The sequence below is a fragment of the Pistacia vera genome, unplaced genomic scaffold (assembly GCF_008641045.1).
Source record: "Pistacia vera cultivar Batoury unplaced genomic scaffold, PisVer_v2 Contig106, whole genome shotgun sequence".
Classification (NCBI taxonomy): Eukaryota; Viridiplantae; Streptophyta; class Magnoliopsida; order Sapindales; family Anacardiaceae; genus Pistacia; species Pistacia vera.
Genome location: NW_022195093.1, coordinates 1,436,540 through 1,456,712, shown reverse-complemented (window position 1 = coordinate 1,456,712; position 20,173 = coordinate 1,436,540). Strand labels below are relative to the sequence as shown.

Genomic DNA, 20,173 nt, shown 5'->3' with positions numbered 1-20,173 from the left:
ATTCAGTTTACACCTCTTCATTCAAATTCTCCTCTCTTTCTCTAACACAAATCCCACTTTACACCAAACCCCTTCTCTCTTTCTTCCTTCTATATAAATATATAGATAAACTTCTCTTTTTCATGTGCAATTCTAGCAAAATCAAATTATAATCTTTATAATTTGATTAGATAGATGATGAATAGGTTTGATAATTCATCTTTGAAAAGGAGATCGCCATCTTCATGGCAAGAGAGAAGACCAGGTGTTCCAAATATGAACAACACCACCACAACGCTTTTTGGAGCTTCAACTCCTCCTTCTTTTCCTGGTCTTGCTGATGATGATCTTGTGGCCACTGTTGTTCCTCCTGTTACTGTGGTTCTCGAGGGCCGTTCGATCTGCCAACGCATCAGCCTCCACAAGCATGCAAGCTACCAGAGTCTAGCCAAGGCCCTCCGGCAAATGTTCGTCGACGGCGGCGACGTTGCGGGAATTTCCGAGCATGATCTTGATCTCTCTAATGCCGTTCCTGGTCACCTCATTGCTTATGAAGACATGGAAAATGATCTCCTCCTTGCGGGCGACCTTAACTGGAAGTATGTTGATTAATATACTCGTGTCATATGTATATATATTTATTCTTATTTTATCAATAATCAATTACTTCGTGAATAAATTCTAAATGATACAAATTAAAACCCTCTTTAGATCTTCATTTTTCTTTTTATACGGTGAGTCGATCATTTTTGCTAATTCAATTATGAAAATGGATATTATTAACAAAAGATAAACGATTCATAACTATTATTAAAATTTTAGGTTAAATAATTCAATTATTTTTTTTTTTTTTTTCTGTATTGCATAACTCAGTTTTTCTAATGGTAATGATTTATTTGAATGTGGATAGAGATTATTTATGAGATGAAACATTCAACAAAAATGAACTGTTAACAAACAGTATCAAAAAATTAAGTCAAAGTAATCAAAACTCTTTTTCATATTGGTTATATATATATTAATGGTAATTGTTTATTTGAATGTGAATAGGGATTTTGTACGGGTTGCAAAGAGAATCAGGATACTGCCGGTAAAGGGAAATTCTAGGCAGGGAGGAAGAGAAAGAGAAAAAGAGGCATAGCTTAATTAAGCTTGCCATAAAATTTAATTTAATTGGCATTTTGATGAGTTGGTGGCTTATAATGAAGATACCAAATTGATGAATCCAAACCTAAACATCTGTTCTGGGAAAATATAATATGAGATCGATGTAATGTACTATTAGTTTAGACATTTGCATGTGTAGAGTTCCCTTCTTTCCTTGTATGAATAAAATACTTTTTCCCTTATTAATTATTTTATTAACTAATTTTAGTATGATTTTTGTTCTTTTTTCAGCTTCTTTGTTCATAAATTCTTTTCTTTTCTTTTGGTTAATTTAGATTCAATTAAGAAGAGAGACTATATATTATAATCCCAGAAAATTTTTAAGTGGAATATTCATATATGTCATTAATTACTTTTTTATCTCCGTTTAAAAAACATTAATCAACATATTTTCATCACTTGATCGTCATTATTGTTAATTACTAGCAATTTACTTTAAAATTCCTCTACTGAAAACACTTATACTATATGGTTTCTTTACATCATAAATGAGATTGTCCATTTATATAAGTTCAAAGGTTACTTCACTAATTTTTATATCGTTATTTGGACAAGTAAATTCAATAATACATGCTCTATTATCAAAATTACTAAATTCATATTGCCATAATTTGTGAATATTCGTTAATTCAATCGGTTGAATCTCTTAAGGTTGCATAGAAAGTTTTAAGATCGAATCGTGTTTAGGTAAGTGTGGTTTTAGTTTAATTTTGTAATTTTTATTTATTTATTTATTTATTTTGGTGTTCGTAAAGAATCAAAATCAATTGCCAATCTTGCATGGAATAAGCTTAATTTGGGAAATGGGGTTTAAATGGAGGAAATGATAAGATATAAGGAATTATATTCATATGCGTTGTGCCTTTGATTTGGTTTATTTCGAGATTCTCTTCATTTGATGTTTGCATTTTATTTTTTGTTCTTAATACAAATTAGTACTTGATCAACATGAACCTAAATTCTATAGGTAAAAAAATATTTAGATATAGAATTTCTGATTTAAATTTAATTTGAGAAAATGCAAATGTTCAAAATAAAGAATATTTTTGAGATATACAGTATATAGATATTATAGTTGTTGTAAAATACAAGAAACATGCTAAATAAACCGCTTCTAGGTGTCCGAGTGATTCGATAGGAACTTTTGGGTGTATTACTTAACAGATCCTGAGTTTGAACCTCTCCTTGGTTGCTAATAGGGGTAGTTACTGGAACTCTTACTCGATAGGTAGTTTTAGGATTCCAAATGATTAGTTGAGGTGCACGTAAACTGGTCTGGACATCTTCCATCATTTAAAAAAAAAAAAATGCTAAATAACAAGATTACCAACAAAGTAAATGTACAATAAAGATAGGACAATTTAACGTGGTTCAATTATGTAAAGTCTACTTATCTAAATATGAAAAGGAAAAATCGATTAATATCACAAGAAGTACAAGAAAAAAAAAACAGCAAATAACCTTCCCCAAAAAGAGTAATGGTATCCAATTTAAACCTAGTACAAAATATCCCAAGACATATACATTTTAAACAAACTGTGACCCTAACAAATTCTCCACGCATAATTAAAATAATTTGACTCTCAACTTCCTATAAATATAGGCTACGAAGATCTTCAAATCCTAATGAAAATTACATTCATTGTATTTTTTATTTAGTGCAAAGAAATATAATTCTAATTTTACGATAAAATATTAAAGAAAACAACCAAAAATTCACAACTAGTTTATATTTTTACAAACTTTGTGACGGCACTCACAAATTCGCCACTCGTAATTAATAATTATATTGGATTCTCAACTTCTTCTATATTTATGTGTATGAAAATCTTTAATCCCTAATAGAAATTAGGTTCCTTGTATATATATATATATATATATATATATTTAATAGTTAATAGAAACACGAACTCAAACACAATAAATATTAGAGAAAACGAGTAAAAACTCACAATCGGACACATTTCCTTACATCTCAACAAACTTTGTGATGATTTTCAACCTCCTATACATATATGCGCACGCGCACGCAGGCACAAAATCTTGTATCTATTTGGGTTAAGTAGGGAAGGTATCGAAAATCTAGCTATCTACTCTATACATAGATTTGTGCCCTTTATTGTTAAGGTTTTTAATTATGTTAGGTAAGAAATTTAGTGTGGCCGCATCGATCTAATTTATTTATAATATTTTACTACAGTATATATTATACTTTAAAAAATTAATTGAAATCAAGAAAACAACTACTTTTGTAGTTGTAATCACTACATTTAGCTACCATGTTATATAATTTTCATTACTAGGTTAAATTAATTTTGATTAGAAAAATATAAATCAATAATATAACTCACATGCATATCCAAAAATATATCAGTTATATATATATAGTGAAATAAACTATTATTAGTCGTGATGGTATGACGTATACGTTTTAAAATTAACATCAATGTAATGATATCTCATTTGACGAAGTTATTGCTTAGACAAGATGATATAATACGTACGTTTTCATTGAATAATTTTGATGAAGACGATTGACTTTTCTCATCTTTATACGTATTCAATCCTAAACTTGATAATTCCATACTTTGGAATAAAAAACAAGAGATAGAAAAATGCTAAAAAAAAAAATGACCAAAAATCATTTTTTTTCAATATTCAAACATTATAAACAAAAAGATCAAGACAACTCAAAATTTTGAACTGTATTTCAACTTTCAAAAATTATTTTCGAATCATGAATCAAACCCGACTTAATTTTTCAAAGTGATAAATAATTAAGAAGAGAAAATGTGGACCATTAAAATTAAAGTGGTGTTGGTTAAGGTATGGACCCTTTATTAGGTGGAGTTAGTTAAAGCATGTATTTAATGTCTCTTCATGACAAGTGAATAGTTTTCAATTAACATTAACTCAGTGGTCCTTCTTGTTAGCCACTACAATTACAATCAATCATATATCCCTTGAAATTTAATTATTTTTATTCAATTTCTCTTTAAAGTTATTCTTAATTTTATTGAGCTATATATATATATATATATAAAGTACCACGAAGAAAAAATATAAAAAAGGAAAGTAGAGAAGTTTGCCTTGGTTTAAATTCTTTTTCAGAGTAGATTTTTCCTCTGGTGGTTTCATGAGCATTTATCTTTTTTCCTATCTAGTTTGATATGATGAGACAGACAAAAAAGAGGTGAGTTTCTCATTTTTATTGTATTTTGTTTTGTTTTGTTCCTAACCGAAGGTATGTCATGAGGTAGGAATAAGTTTTTTTATTGTTTTCTTTCAATTCAGTATAGGCTTATTGATTTTTGTTTCCTAACCCAAGGGAAGAGAGCGTTTGCCTACTCTTGTTTTTTGCCTCTTTTAGTCTTGTATAAGTTAATTGATTCTATTGTTCTTAAACCAGACTTTGTCCTGAGGTAGGATGATCATTTTTTCTAACCTCCTCGTACATTCTCTTTTTACCGGTGCATACTTACTCAACAAAAAAAAAAAAAAAAAAAAAATGTTAAGTACGATTTAAAATTAGATTTATGCCATGGTTTGTCCATTTATATATGTAGTGCACCGTACTTTATACTATTATTAGTAGATTGAAGTAGGTAAAATAAGCTTTCATTGTTAAATATTTTGTCTAAAAACAATTTATTAGCTATAACTTTAGCTTGATACTCTAATCAAGTTTAGGACCATTAATTAAGAGTGTATTTGAAATATTTTTGTTGCACGAAATAATTATTGGGTTTTTTATGATTTGATTTATAAATTAGGTTTAAATGCCTTTTGATGTATTAATTTCTCTTTATTTTATATATCCTCCAGAGGTAGAAGCATTTATAAAAAAGTTTTAAATATAATTAATTAAATAATCAATCGATTTCCACTTAATTATGTTTGATAAATAATTAATGTTCATTTAATTTCTCTGAACAAATCAAAGCATTAAACAGTTGCAGTACTGTCAATTTTCTTTTCTGACATTTACATTTATTTTATTAAATAAAAAAAATAAAAATTAGATACCTAAATTTAAAAGGATAAGATACGAAAGCAACTTACTAACTACCATCTTATGTATATTATCCGTCTTAAAAATATCGATACTGATGTCTTCTCATTGTCTTTTCGGATATTTATGTCTTATAATTATAAGTTTATGATAAAAGTATCATTGAATTGGTAATACCCAATTTCACAATTTAAATACAAAATTTTCATTTATGAAACCCATTTGAAAAAAAAAAAAAAAAAGTTAAGGCCCAATTCATAGTTGTTTAGTAACATTTAAAATGCCTTTTTTTATATAAATAAATGCAAATCATTTAAAAGGGAAAAAAAGAATAATTTCCTCTCTTCTATCAAGACATTGAAACATTTGCTTGCAAAGGCGGGAAAAAGGTAAGAAACCGACCACAGACAACCTACATAGAGGTGCTGCGCTTTGGGTTAGAAACATTTTCTTGTTCCCAAAGTATGTTTTACTTTCTTATTGCACAAGTCGCCTGTCTTGTTTTTGATTCACTTAATTCTTGTAATGAAAAATCCTAACCCATTGTTTGTGTTGTATGAAATTTTTCAGATGCCGGACACGTGGATTTAAATAAAAAAATCCAGATATATAGTTAATAGCAACTAATAAACGCTAAAAGTTAAACTTTCACAAAATTTCATATCAAAAACAAAGGAAATTTATCTTCTAGGATTACTAGGATAATAAACCATTAACTGCTCGTAAATATGATTTGAATTTTAAGAGTATACGACATTAGCCATAGAACAGTAGTTTGTGGTCGAACGATAAGACTTCTAACGTGTGGGGGGTTATCCAAAGGTATGTCTTAAGTTCACAAAGTGGCGATTACGTATATTTTGATTTACTTGATATTGGACTTTAAAGTTGACATGGAACACCGCAGTTTAAGCCTGATTGTAAATTTATACTTTAATTAGATATGTGACTTGTTGAGAGTTTTTTAGAGATTAATTTAAAACTTTTAATAAATGAAAAATAAATTTAGCTACAGTTTACATAGGTGAATATGAAAATATTGTGGCCTAAGCTGGATAGGCAACTCATTAATCATTATAGGAACTTCGTCTTGAAAAAGTTTAAACAATTTTCTCCTTAGAGTTGTTAGTATTTCATTTAGGCCAAGTTTGGAAGATGGGATAAACCAGGATAAAGGGTGGGACTGGGACTAACAACTTAGTCATCTCCATGTTCGGTTAATTTTCTTGAAGAATGGGGTTGGAATAGACCTAATCCGATCTCTTTGATTAATCCCGATAGATGGGTTGGGCCCATGGCATGCCTATCCCCAGGATTGGAAATTTTTTTTTTTAATATATATGTTATGTGTATTAAAAACTTAATAATTAAATTAATTTATAAGAATATTAAAAATATATCTACAAATATCAATATAATATAAAAAATAGTTTTTATTTTTAAAAAATGTATTTTATTATAAAAATGTTAATAATAAATATTATTTTATTAGAGTTTTTATACATACTTTAATTTATTACCTAAATTAATAATATCATAAGGAATAATAATAAATATTATATATATAATAATATATTGATTAAATTTTAAAGCATTAATTAAATATTTCTCATTCAAAATGTTATAAATATTAAAATTCTAATTATTAATTTATTTATATTAAATAAATTAATAATTAGAATTAATATCATAAATAATAATATCTTATTATCTAAATATTATAAATATTATTTTTAATTTTTATATAATCTTAAATAATTTATATCTTCTCATAAATATTTTAATAAATATTTTGTATTACTTAATTTTAATTTTTTTTTTATCAAGAATAAGAAATATTATGTTAAATTATAAAAAATATGTTACATATTTTTTATACATTTAATGAAATAATAGTTTAAAATATTAAATCATTGTGTAAAACTAATATTCAATTTATTATATTTAAAATATATAATGATTTTAATTCATTTTAAATTTAAATTATCTTCTCCAGTCCTATGCTTCACCAAACACAAGACAATATGATTGTAATTCAATCATATCCTATCCTATCCTAACCCTAATCCAATCCTATCCAGTTCTGCCTCCCAAACGCAACTTGAGTTTCGATGTTCAATTTTAAGAGCAAAGATAAAACTTGTCTGTTAGAGTATCTCCGATGATACTCTTTATTTTAAAGAGTATCTTTCATATAAATAAAGAGCATCTTGATTTCTAAATATAAAGAACAAATTCTTATTCAAATCCAATACTCTTTAAATTTAACAAAGATGCTCTTTATTTTCAAGAAATAGACTTAATAGGAGAGAGAATTAATAAATAAAATGCATAAAAACTTGTAGTTTATAAATTAAAATTAGGATACATAGTAAAATTTAACTCTTTATATGTAGAAAGTCAAACTCACTCTTTAATTTATATTTAAAGGATAAAGAGTCTATTAAATTCTTGTTTTTATGAATAAACTCTTTATAATAAAGAATTTGGATCATATAAAGAGTCATTTGGAGATGCTCTTGGACGCTTGAATCTCTGGAATACCTGAGGGGAAATATTGTTATTAACTGAAATCTCAAAGGGACCTTGCATTAAACTCGTAATTTAAACCAACCACTTTACTAGTATTTAAGAGACTTGCACAGATAGCTCGCTTCTGTAACTGTTCAGGTCTCTAATCCTTTCCCTAATTTTAACAAAGATAATTGAAATAGAATCATGATATAAACTGCATAACATAAGCTATATCTTGTTCATTTCTCAAAGTTTTTTTTTTTTTTTTTTCGCATTTAAATAATAATAGATCTTACTCTGAAAGAACTGCATTCATGCCACAATGGCAATTGGATCAAGAGTTGAAGTGACTGACCTATAATAAAAATAAAATGGAAGTTATGCTCAGGGACCTGAACGATTAAGAACTTCCATCAATCAATCAATGATCTTATAGCATTCTGTACGATGCAGGCGTTTGTTTTATAAATAGGGAAATCTTGATTTATGCATCTTCAAATGGCGGCAAACCCCAATCACTCGGATTGAAATCCAATAGCGAGCTCAGGACTTGGTCTGCAGTAGCATGATGAGATTTGTCCAGCTGTGGATCTGGAACCATAACTGCAGACCTGCATGGTAAATGCAATTAGATGTTAGGTTCAGGATTGCCGTGATGGTAATATTCTAACTGACAAAAAAATTACAAACTAGTACTTTCAACTGATACACTTCAGTTAATCATAGAGGACAAAGTTGATGTATTAACTAAATTGATCAACATATGTCACATGCATTAAAAAAAATGTATGGGATGTCAGAGAATTTGAGAAAGCAAATAATGCCATAAATGCATGTAGATTATCCTAAATTGGAATTGATCACGACCTAGTGCGTGGAAAAATTGTGGAATGTTCAATTTGCAAGAAGGTCAGCATCCAATATCAACTCCTATATGATCCCACAAGCCATATTGCAGTTCCCTTGATTGTGATGTCCCCATCAGCCAGCACTAAATCAAGATATGATTTAATGGTTACTTTAATTGACAGAATTGTACTAAGATTTGACACAAATCTCTAGTTATTGCTAAGACACCCAAATGAAATAGAGAACATCAGCATACACTGTTACAAATCAAATATCAATTCATGTATACATAAATCCTCTTGTTGGTCTCCACAATATCTCATATAAAAGCCATAGGAGATATAAGCATTTGTAAAGGATTTATCCTTTTTCACCACCAAAAGTGAAACTTGTATGCGTAAGTTTGCAGTTCGCTCTAGGAAAGGTTTGGCTAAACCTTACTGGTCCACATAGAGAGGAATACTGTAAAATGCTAGTGGCTAAAGCAACATACCTATTGCTAAAGAACATAAAGCACAAAGCTTTTTCTACAAGTAGGTGTATCATATGCCAAGTGAATAGGATGTCAATCACTTATTAGCCACTAGGTATGTTGCTTAGACTAAAATCCAAATAACATTCTGATCACATGGGAGCCCTTAGACAACTTAATCAATAATATTAAGCAACCAACAAGAAACTACGACATTAATTGTTAAAAAGTGATGAATTAATTCAATAAAGTCATAGCTACCAATTACAAGCCATCCCAGTCAGCAAGTAGCCTGTAAGCTGCTATATTAATTGAAGCTTTAATGTCACCTGACACAGTGTCCACTTGACATTAAAAGATGAACATTTGTTTCCTTTAACCATTGGGGTTAGCTATACCTAGGGGTTTTGTGTTTGAGTCGCGGGAGAGGCAATTACCATATTTACACAAAAAAAAAAAAGATGAACATTTGTTTTGATCATAAATTGTATAAGCAACACTTGTATACTCAACACTCAACAGCCAAACACCCATCTTGCGATGGTGAGATTATAACATAAGGATGCAACTTTTTATTTTATCAAAGAGTTGATAATGAAAACATATGGCAAATGCCTGATCAAATTGATTGGGTTGTTGAAGAAAAAGGCTCAAAAATCAGGTGCCCCCGTCCTGAAAATTCTTAGATGGACGAGTAAAACAACAAAGACCAAAAAACCACTTGTGGCATTAAAGGAGCTGTACAAATTTATACCCCAACACAAAGTCATATAATAAGAATAGAATTTTGCATTTACCAAAAACTTCCTTTGAGCGGTAAGCTGAAAGCTTATTTATCTTGAAAATAGTGTTTCAGACATAATCCTCTCTGAGAGAAAAGAAAAATTTCCTACATTTTAAGACTAACTCATCAAATTTTACTTTCTATAAGCAACTTGTAATAGTAATTTACTATAATTCTATCCCAGTCAACAGAATATATTCAGAAAAAAATATAGCATAGCAGGTCTTACTCTGTATGTGACCACATTATGTGCTCCTGATAACACTTGAGACAATCTTTTTACTGAGATGATAGTGAGCATGGGTAGGACAGTATGAAGTTTTGAATTCATAAATCGAAACTTTATCTTTTGGGATAAAAATCACAATGAAAACTCGAAAACAGAAGTAAGTGTTCTTGTAAATGTGCTTACATCCCAGCATTCTTAGCTGCGAGAACTCCTGATGGTGCATCTTCAAACACGAGGATCTTATCTGACTCGACCGGACTACCCTGTTTATCCAAAAACTTTGATGAGTATTTGTGTTGACTAATAACCAATGACCAGAATTGACAAGACAATTTTTATAAAATCCAGTAGGTGCTACTGTCACAAATTACAATATAGAAGAGCATCTGTGAAATGATTTTACCTCAAACCTCTTGGCTGCTGCAAGGAATATATCCGGTGATGGCTTGCCTTGTTTAACTTCTGGATCATCACCAAGAACAAAATGATGCATTAATGAGAAAAGTTCACCATGTCTTTGGGTTTTCAATTCAAAATGCCGCCTGTGAGAACTGCAAAATACATCTTAAGATAAGCACTGCCCATGAATATCCTTGATGACTTCAGCAAATTCAGTACAAAATGTAAAAGGTAGAGAAAACTTCACAGATAAATGAGCTTTTGATTCTTGCAAATCAAAAGAATTAAATATAACACAAATTGCAATTGTCTGGATGAGCCTTACCCTGTCGCCAAGCAAAATGGTATTCCTTTGGCATGGAGATGTTTGATCAAACGGCTAGCCCCTAAAATACAAAAACAACTTAAAATTGTTTTATTTGCAATTGATTTAAATTTCAAGAAAAATAAACTATAAAAATTTGTTATGTGGTTGTGGCTTGGTGGGCCAACTTGGCTGGTACTATATTATTTATTACCGTGTGAAACAGTTATCATACAAAAATAGGGTGCAGAGGATCAGGGTTTGTAGTCAACTTCTCATTCTCTCGTTCTTTTCTTCATCTTTCTGTCTTCTCTATACTTCTTCTGCCTTTTATCTTTTTATTTTATTATTTTATATATCAACCTAATATTTAAGCACCTTTTTTATGCGTGGGTTCTTCAAGACTGATTACATTAAAGTGTTCTTGTGTTAGTGTGTCTATGCACCATTCTGTGGCCTATGGTGCAGGGTTATGCAGAAATTGTTTGGTGTGTTCAGCTAAGTTCAAGTTCTAGATTATCTGCTCTGTTTACAATTTCAATCTTAAGTGCACGTTTTCTGGTTTTGTATGTGAATTCGTGTGTGACTTTATGTACATAAACACACACACATATATTCTCTATTTGCGAATTTCCATCTTGACTAAACTTTTTTCTCGTTTATTCTCTGTGTTTCAAACCTCCTGTAACTACCGCAATCTGTTTGCAAACAAATCTCCTCAGAATACTATTGTAAAATAGCAGGGGTTGTAACCGCTGGATTATTTATCACCTCACTTTAACAAAATTAAGCAGAGAAAGACTAACAAGAGAAATTTATCCACAAAAATTCATTTAAGTGGTGCTCTGATAACTAGTACCTGGCATGAGGTCACTTGTTGGAAACAATTTACGCAACATCTCTTCTCTCTCTACAAGAAAATCCTCAGCAGAAAGTGAGTCACTAATTCCAGTCTCTTCAACAAAGACCCGAGCAGCTTCAATTGCTTTCCTTCCCATCATTTTTGCCTTAAGGGACCAATCAAAAGTTTTATTGTATCTAGCAAGTATGATCTCTTGGACTTCAGTGTAGAATTTCTCCGTATCTGCAGTAGTCAATAATAGAAAACCATCAGATGTATAATAATTTTCCTAGGATTTAGCATGTATCATTATCAACTCAATTGATGAAAGAATTAAGAACTCCAAATCTAAATATAACAATTTGGCACAAAATGTAAGACTCCAACTGAATCAAAATTATATAAATCTTAATGAAAGTAGCATGGCAGCAATTCCCAAAGCAGAATTGACACTTAAGGAAAACATAGAGGACAGGGTTGCCCAAGAATATGGAGTACAAAAGATTAAGTTGCATAAACTTAGATTGAGATAATAAAAGTACAAATACAGAAAAAAAAAATGAAGAAACAAAAGAAAAATGCATTTCCAGGTTAATGTATGGTTTGAACTTAAAACTTTTCAATCCTACAAGTTGTTGCTAATCGTAGCAATTAGGCCTGGACAAAAGAAATCCAATTTTTGGTGCTGCACAACTCGAATAAGATAGCCAACATTTTCACTAGCAAAGTAGGGTGGCCCTAGGCAGAGAATGGAGGTTAAGGAGTACAACTTATGATCAAAGCACATGTAAGGAGATTCCAGAAACAACAAGAAAATGAAGACAGAAACCATCTTCAGGATCTAGGGTATTCAACTACTATGTTGGAATCCATCAAAAGAACTGGGCGGCATTGATTCTAACTTATTGAATAATCATATGATTAACAATATTCTAGCAGAAGATTATAACCCTATCCTAACAAAAGGAAAGGAGAGAGAGAAGATTATAAATTGAAAAAAGCTTAACAGCAAAAAATGATAAACACAACCAACCCTAAATTAGATGGGATTACCGTTAGCTGATTGAAGAGATTTTCATAATTTAACAAAATGGATCTTATTTACAGAATCCGGAAAGTTCTACAGAGAGAATGAATAATAAATAAAGAAAAAGGATGTAAGTAGTTAGTAGCAACCCTCAGAGGGAAACAGCATGAAAAACCAAAATTATAGAGTTCAGTCAGAGACATTAATTAACAAAAATCATACAATGAGAGTCGACTTCAAAAGATACCAATGAGACCACAATGTAACATAACAGTAACATTTAGCTCAATGTCGTAATCAAAATTTTTTTCTCTAACAAGTAAATATAGTAGGATTGATATTGCTTTGTGGAACTGATCTCATTTGGATAACAAGGGTAACTTGAAATTTTTATTTTAATCACTAATATTACGGGGATGATGGAATGCCATTTTCCAGAATTCAATTTACTTGGTTGAGAGTCCAAAATCTTTTTTCTTTTCTCCTTTATAAATGGAGACTCCTATTCATCATGAATAATCGTTTTAGGAAAAGAATTATTCAGCAAACATAATGGCATCCATCAAACCAGTGAATTCACACATGCTGATACAGCATGTTCCCTTTTGCAATTTAAAATTTTGATTCATATTGACGATTTGCTTTTATCGAAATGAATAGACATTAAACGTAGACCTATATGTTAAAAATACTGATATTCATTTACTCCGGCTTGTAAAACAAATTAGCTAAACACTTGCTCCAAATTCGCGCATTCAGACCTTTTCACATAACTGATAAAAACAAACACCCATTTAACTACTTATTAAGCTACCAGACAACAGATAATCCAAATCAACATAACACGTCTGGCGCCTTTACCAAAATCATCTTAGAGGCATTTGCCATCAAGATATGGTTAATGGGTTTGAAAATTCTAATAAAAACAAAGAAGCTGATTTATTTGTTTAATCCTTTGCAAAAGTTGTAGCCGGAATTTGATCCAGAGTTGGATTCTTCATATGAATCATTGAATCGATCCCTGAGTTATTGCCAAACATATCTACCCTTTCTACAAATTGGCATTGTACTTTGAACCAATTAAACATGAACAAACTATTTCTATTCTCCAACTACATTTACTGATAAGTTATGATTAAACATAAATTTGAAACTGAAATCATCAAATTGAAAGTGTTTGATGAAAAAAGTTACCCAGTAAGAGACCGTCCATGTCGAAGATGACATGAGTGACTGGTTTAGGGCCCGAAACAGCTGCCATTGAGAATTGGGTTTCCAGGTCTCACGCTTCTGCACTTCCAAAAACAGTTGACTGGTTTGTTCAAGCTTTCTATATTCGTTGCTTGCTCATTGCCAGATGCTAGCGCTTTAGTGAGAAGTGAGAACTCGATTCCAGCACTCGGATCTTTCTAGACCCTCTATACTTTTTGTTATATAGCAAACACCCTTTTATTTTGACAACTAGTTAAGCACGTCCTCTGTTGACTGTTAGAGATAATTTATTTCACCATGAAGTCCAGTTAAAACTTAAAAGTGACACTTTAGTCTTATAAAATTTAGCAACGTTTTGGTCGTTATTAATATTAGTAAAGTTTTGGTGTAATAAAGGCCAAAACGATACTGATAGGAACCATTTCTTCGCATTGCAAATTTACCATTTCTAGTTTCCCAATTGACATTAATTACTTATCATTTAAATAAATAAAATTTAATTTATTCACAATAAATATTTATTTATATGACAAATAATAATTAAAAAAAAAAAAAAACTTACCAATTTGAATGTATTGCTTGTCAAAACTTGAAGAGAGATCATTAATATATGAAGTTAAAAGTATAAAATTATTGAAGGGTAATATTCATTTGGGATATTCTCAACAATAATTGAAGAAATAAACAAAGACCCCAAATGTTTCAAATACACCTGAAACTGAAACTCCTTCTTGTTAGCTTTCATTCAGTTAAGTTATTTATCCTAATAAGTATAGTAATTTCACAGCAACAACATTGCAACACAATCCATGTATTATGCCTAAAATAAGGGCTGAACTATGCTGATGTCAGCGAACACCAATCATAATTCAGAGAGACTTCTCACTGTCCAGAACATGCCACGTCTCCAAAGATAGAAAGAATATAGTTGTCAACAACCTAGCAAACTCAAACATTTGTCTATGAATGAATTTGGTTCGTACACTTATCTAAGCCCCGTTTAATTTAAGGATATTCTTTGAGTTCTCAACGAATGGGAAGTTAGGAGAGATATGCACGGCACCAACCCACTTGCAAAAGTGTAATCATTACCTTGAGCACTGGGGGTATAAATAGGTAGCTCCCCCTCATAAAATCAGAATCAAACACTCTTTAATTTAACAAAGAAAATAGTAAAGACACACTACAAGAAAGAGATTGACTTTATATTCTCTAAAAACACTTAAAACACCAAGCCTCTATAGTACTAGATCGCAGTTCGCGATCTCTTCTAATCTTGGCTAACGACCAAGAACATACTCATATAAAAAAATACAATGGATGTAGAGATTCGCTTTAAGCATCTGAACCACTATAAAAATCTTACTATCTCATTTATTATTTTCGTCTTTGCATGCTACTGTGAAAACAATATCTTACTCATTTACTATAATTATCTCACGTATGATTTGTTAGCATTTTGCACGTACGAAGTTGCTGGTGTCAAAATCATTAAATGTTATTAAAAACATCAATTAACACCTAGCAATTGAAGGAAAAATGTCTTTGACAATGTATTTATGGCATTTGTCATGTTACTGGATTAATTACCTAAACTGATGACTACTGTCACATTAACTTGAATTCAATCTAATTCTTCAATTAGAAAACTAAGTTTGCCACTAACAACAACAACATATTTTTTGAGCATGCAGTTGGCCTGCAAAAGTATAAATCCGCACAAAGCAAAAACTTGGTCAATCAAAGGCTTTTTTCCCATTCATGAAAGGTTCTCTTCACCGCTAGTTCTTGTTCATCTAGAAGTACTAAAAATTTTCACGTATTAAATAGGCCTTGCTCGCGAAGGAGCAATGTTCTAGCAAAAATGACTATCAGATTAGAAATTGAATTGATGAGGATGATCTCGCTTGAAAGCAAATAAAGTGAGAGTTATGCTCAGAGTCAGGGAGACAAAGTAAGAAGTGTCTTGAATCATTAACAAAGAATGGATACCAAAATTTCCTTTCGACGCGTAAACATGAAAATCTAGCCTTCTATGTCTTCAAATGGCGCAAACCCCAATAACTGGGGTTGAAATCAATTAGGCAGTGCAGGACTTGGTCTGCATTGGCATGATAAGATTTATTCAGCTCTGGATCCGGAACCATAACTGCAGACCTGCATTTTACATGCAATAAGAATGCAGTTAAAACTATATATTCTAGCAGCAAGGCATGTAACAATCAAACCAACTAGCATATCTCTACTAGATCAACGCTTTTTCATATCAAGTTAACACCTAGTGACACTCCATACAAATAAAGAAAAGGAAAACAAAAGAAGGATCTAAGCAGGAAGCAGCCGATAATGACAGGAAAATCTGGTGAGTGCACAATGTTCTCCTTTGAATAAGAATTACAAATCAACAAAAAAAAAAACAGTTATAGAGTTCAATCAGAGTCCATTGAAATGAAGATAATGCAAATCTTCTGCTTGATCTCATCTGAATAAAACATAGGTTTTTGTCTTTTATAGATAAAGTTCATTAATATAATCAAAATTTTATCTTTTCAATAAACTTAATGCATACCTTTTAAGGGCGCATGTGTACAAAGCTCTTCCTAATAAATACATTTACAGACTACATTACTCTTGATTTTCATGTGCTGAAGTTTGAATTGCATGTAAAATACAACCACCTAATAATTATAAGTCAAGATATAAGATAAGATTTGAAGTGAACTAAGAATGAGAAACAAATTTGAAAGTGTTTGATAAAAGTGCTTACTGAGTAAGAGTTCTCAAAGATGACATGAGTCGTTTGTTTATTCACTGAAACTGCCGCCATCCAGATTTGGGCTTCCGGGTCTCTCGGTGTACGTGCCTTTTTTTTTGTGTTTGTAAATTTGCATGTTTCCAGTTATAATATATAGGTAAGTTTGTGCAAAACGTCAAACAAGAGGGGTTTGATGAAAATTTGACCAACTCTTAAAATTTTCTAAGGAAATGATTATTTGCACTTAAAAAAAAAATACCCTCGATGCACCCACCTATTTTATTGAATGGACACATTAATATATCTTTTTTTAATATAAAATTTCAAATATATATTTATAAAATTTCAAATATATATATATATTTGTCATGAAAGACTTTTTAAATTACTTAAATGTCATGAATTTGTCAGAAAATTCTTACTCATAACTTTTATCCTAATATTTATGTATACTCAAATACAAGTCANTAGTCTTTTCACTATTATCTAACGAAAATCATTAACAGAACATAACAGAAGATACCTATTTGTCGTTTCAAAACCTTTTAGGTACCAACTTATCGTTTCGACAAACGTTGGGTATGTATAAGTCGTTCTCCCTGTAAATGGATGGAAAAGCGAAAGAAATTAGATATTAATCCGAATTCTCTTTTCACTTTGACCATGTATACTTGTTTTTATGCAGAACCCCTCTTTTTTTTTTTAAATTTATTAAATAAATAGCATAAGTTAATTAAAAATAAAATAAAATTAAGGCTGCCCACTTGAATCTTCTAAACTACGTACAGATTATGTTATTACGTAACTATAATTTAAATGGGCATCATTTTTCTAGTATTAAAAATTCTAGAACGAGTCTCTCTCCCACCACCGGCCTCCATTAATTATAAAGTCCTAAAATTTTAGAACATTCAAGGATTTTGATTACTTTTCAACGCCTGCAAGTAGAGCTCATTATACGTACATCCATACGTCACAAATAACTCTCTTATTTTGATTCCCAATCAATCAAAGCCATTGAAAGAGTGTAGTAGATTTAATGCATTTGTCAGTCTAGCTCAATACCAAAATATTTCCGAACCGTCGAGGTTTCTAAGCTTAGCTAGATTACCTAAACGACAGTCAGTATCTTTAGTTACTTGCCATCCTTTTGATTTTTGATGGTACGACAATGAAGATTATTCTAAAATAAATACCCATTAGGGCTGCGAGCTATATATATATAAACATATACAACACTTGATTTTTATTGAAAGGATAGACTCGTGGGGTTACTAGTCACAACCTAGATTGTCATTTTGCGTACCCGACCCAAACACGTTTTGGAGCCCAAAAAACGACTGTGCTTTACCAAATGACAATGACAATTGGCTAGTATCCAAAACTTAGCCAAAAGAGTATAAAAGTATAAAATCTACGTACATTTCAAATTAATTCATATACAATTCAAATATATATAAAATTCAAATCATACTAATTGGCATGGACTATCACTATAAAGACAAATTATTATATTATTTTGTCCAAGAGAATTTGGTGGAAATTTTATTATTTTAGCGTTAATTAATGTAAACTAATAGGATTATTATTTTAAAAAAAGGGTTAAGTTATTGGAACAAAACTTTTTGACACAATTTCATTCCATAAATTCTTATCTATTGATTTAAGACAATACAACCAAATATAAACTGAAGTTGGAGATAATTATTTTTATTAGATATGATGAAGATAAACTTTTATTATTATTATTATTATTATTATTGTCAATACGAAAATTCATACCAACTAGAGATATCTAGCTGGCCTCCAAAAGGACTAGGTAAGATATATGCATGGCTGGTAACAAGCAAGATCACTAAAAATGGCATAATAAAGTAAAGAACAAAATAGATTTTAGACTGTATAGAAATCAAACCTACATGCCTTGTTATATTATTATTGGAGGATGTTACAAGATCATATGAGGTTACAAAGGGAAGTTCGCGAGATAAATAAAGGAGATTCAATTCTTGCGACCTATTCTCTATAAACACTTTCTAAAACAGGTCAGTCTATTTTTCTCTTGAACTTTACTCATACTAGAATCTTCCCTTGAAATGGAGGTTGTAGGCTCCTTTTACTTTTGGCTTATCTGACAGTGGTTGAAAATTGGTGTTACAAGGTTGTTTGCATGCATAATCCCCTTAATTAGGATCTGAGTTAGTAATTTGCATGCTTGTAACAAGCCAAGTCATGCTAATGGCAGCTTAACTCATGCTTTTGATAGTAATCACCTTGTGAGAGAAAACATGCACTTATGAGATGACTCGTGGAAGGATCCAAGCCATCAGCCTTTGACACACCTTGAGGACGCATGACGCAAATTTGACCACCAAAAAATTAGGCACAACAATTATTATTATTATTATTATTATTATACAGTAGAACATCTCTATAGTCATAATTCTAGGACCGACTAAATTTATGACTATAAAGATGTTATAACTTAATAGAGATGTAGTTATAAGAATTATTGTTTTAATTTCTTATTTTATAATTCATGTTTTAGTAGTATTAGAATTTCAATTAATTATTTTAGTAGCATTAGGATGGTATGGAAATGAATATCAAAGAGTCATTACAAAATTGAGTGATCAGATTCGATAACTTCATTACACTAATCAAATGGATATTAATATTTTCCTTAATCATCGAAATGAGCAACAAGTCGTGTATGTTTTAACTAAAGAAAAAATCATTACTAGACTTAGACAAGAAGATGAATGAGATAATCATGAGGATGAATATAGTTTGGGAATATCAAAAGTTTCATGCTAAGAAGCTCCAAACATGCAGTTAGAAATATTTTGGCTTCAACAAGAAAGTGTCTATGTTGATGACTTATTACGTACCCGCAAGATAAAAAATATAGTAACAACTCTAAAACATAAATCATTGTCTTAAATAACTTTAGATAAATATTTTATTTCATCTTAAATAGTTAATGTAACATAACATATTTTTTTTTATAATATACATACAATTATTACTATATAGAGGCAAGTTCCTTAAGACAAAACTCAGAAAAACTATAAATTATTACAATGTGAAATTTGTTCTTATTTATAACTGACCTAAGTATGGATCATAATTTTTTATAACTACATGGAAGTTATTCTTACATAGGCTTCGTTTGGTTCAAAATTTTGGGTTTTTGGGAAAAGTTTTTTGAAAAAAGTTAAAAAAAAATTGAATTGGGCGGGTATTACGATGTAGGATTTATAAATTAATAATATACCCCTTATGTTTATTTTTTTACAAAATACCCCTTATAATAAAACATTAAAAGTTAACAAAAACACCCACAACCCACCCTCAAATACGAACAGTCGGCCACCACCAACGGAGGGTGGCCGGAGTCGCCGTATCGGCGCATGACCGGCTGGATCTTACCGATCGTGCGCCGATATGGCCTTTTCCGGCCAAATCCACCGTGGATCTGGCCGACAAAGGCCAGATCTGGCCGTATTTGCTCCTCAACGACGACCAACAAACAGTCGTCGTTGACCGTTTGTTGGCCGTCGTTATAGACTGTTACGGCCAAAGATCTGGCCGTCAATGGCCAGATCTTTGGCCTTAGATCTGGCCGA

General features: G+C 30.8%; 2 protein-coding genes across 2 annotated transcripts; one reads left to right on the top strand and one right to left on the bottom strand.

Annotated features, from left to right (window-relative positions):
* On the top strand, positions 1–1,359 carry LOC116129304 (auxin-responsive protein IAA33). The gene is made up of 2 exons (XM_031415060.1): positions 1–578; positions 1,030–1,359. The coding sequence occupies exons 1-2, from the start codon at positions 175–177 to the stop codon at positions 1,118–1,120; spliced, it is 495 nt and encodes a 164-aa protein (XP_031270920.1). The 5' UTR covers positions 1–174; the 3' UTR covers positions 1,121–1,359.
* A 6,537-nt stretch (positions 1,360–7,896) lies between these two features.
* LOC116130046 ((DL)-glycerol-3-phosphatase 2) lies at positions 7,897–13,978 on the bottom strand. The gene is made up of 6 exons (XM_031415793.1): positions 13,772–13,978; positions 11,569–11,793; positions 10,731–10,791; positions 10,410–10,557; positions 10,190–10,269; positions 7,897–8,283 (listed from the first exon to the last, which is right to left on the bottom strand). The coding sequence occupies exons 1-6, from the start codon at positions 13,836–13,838 to the stop codon at positions 8,157–8,159; spliced, it is 708 nt and encodes a 235-aa protein (XP_031271653.1). The 5' UTR covers positions 13,839–13,978; the 3' UTR covers positions 7,897–8,156.
* Positions 13,979–20,173: the final 6,195 nt, after the last annotated feature.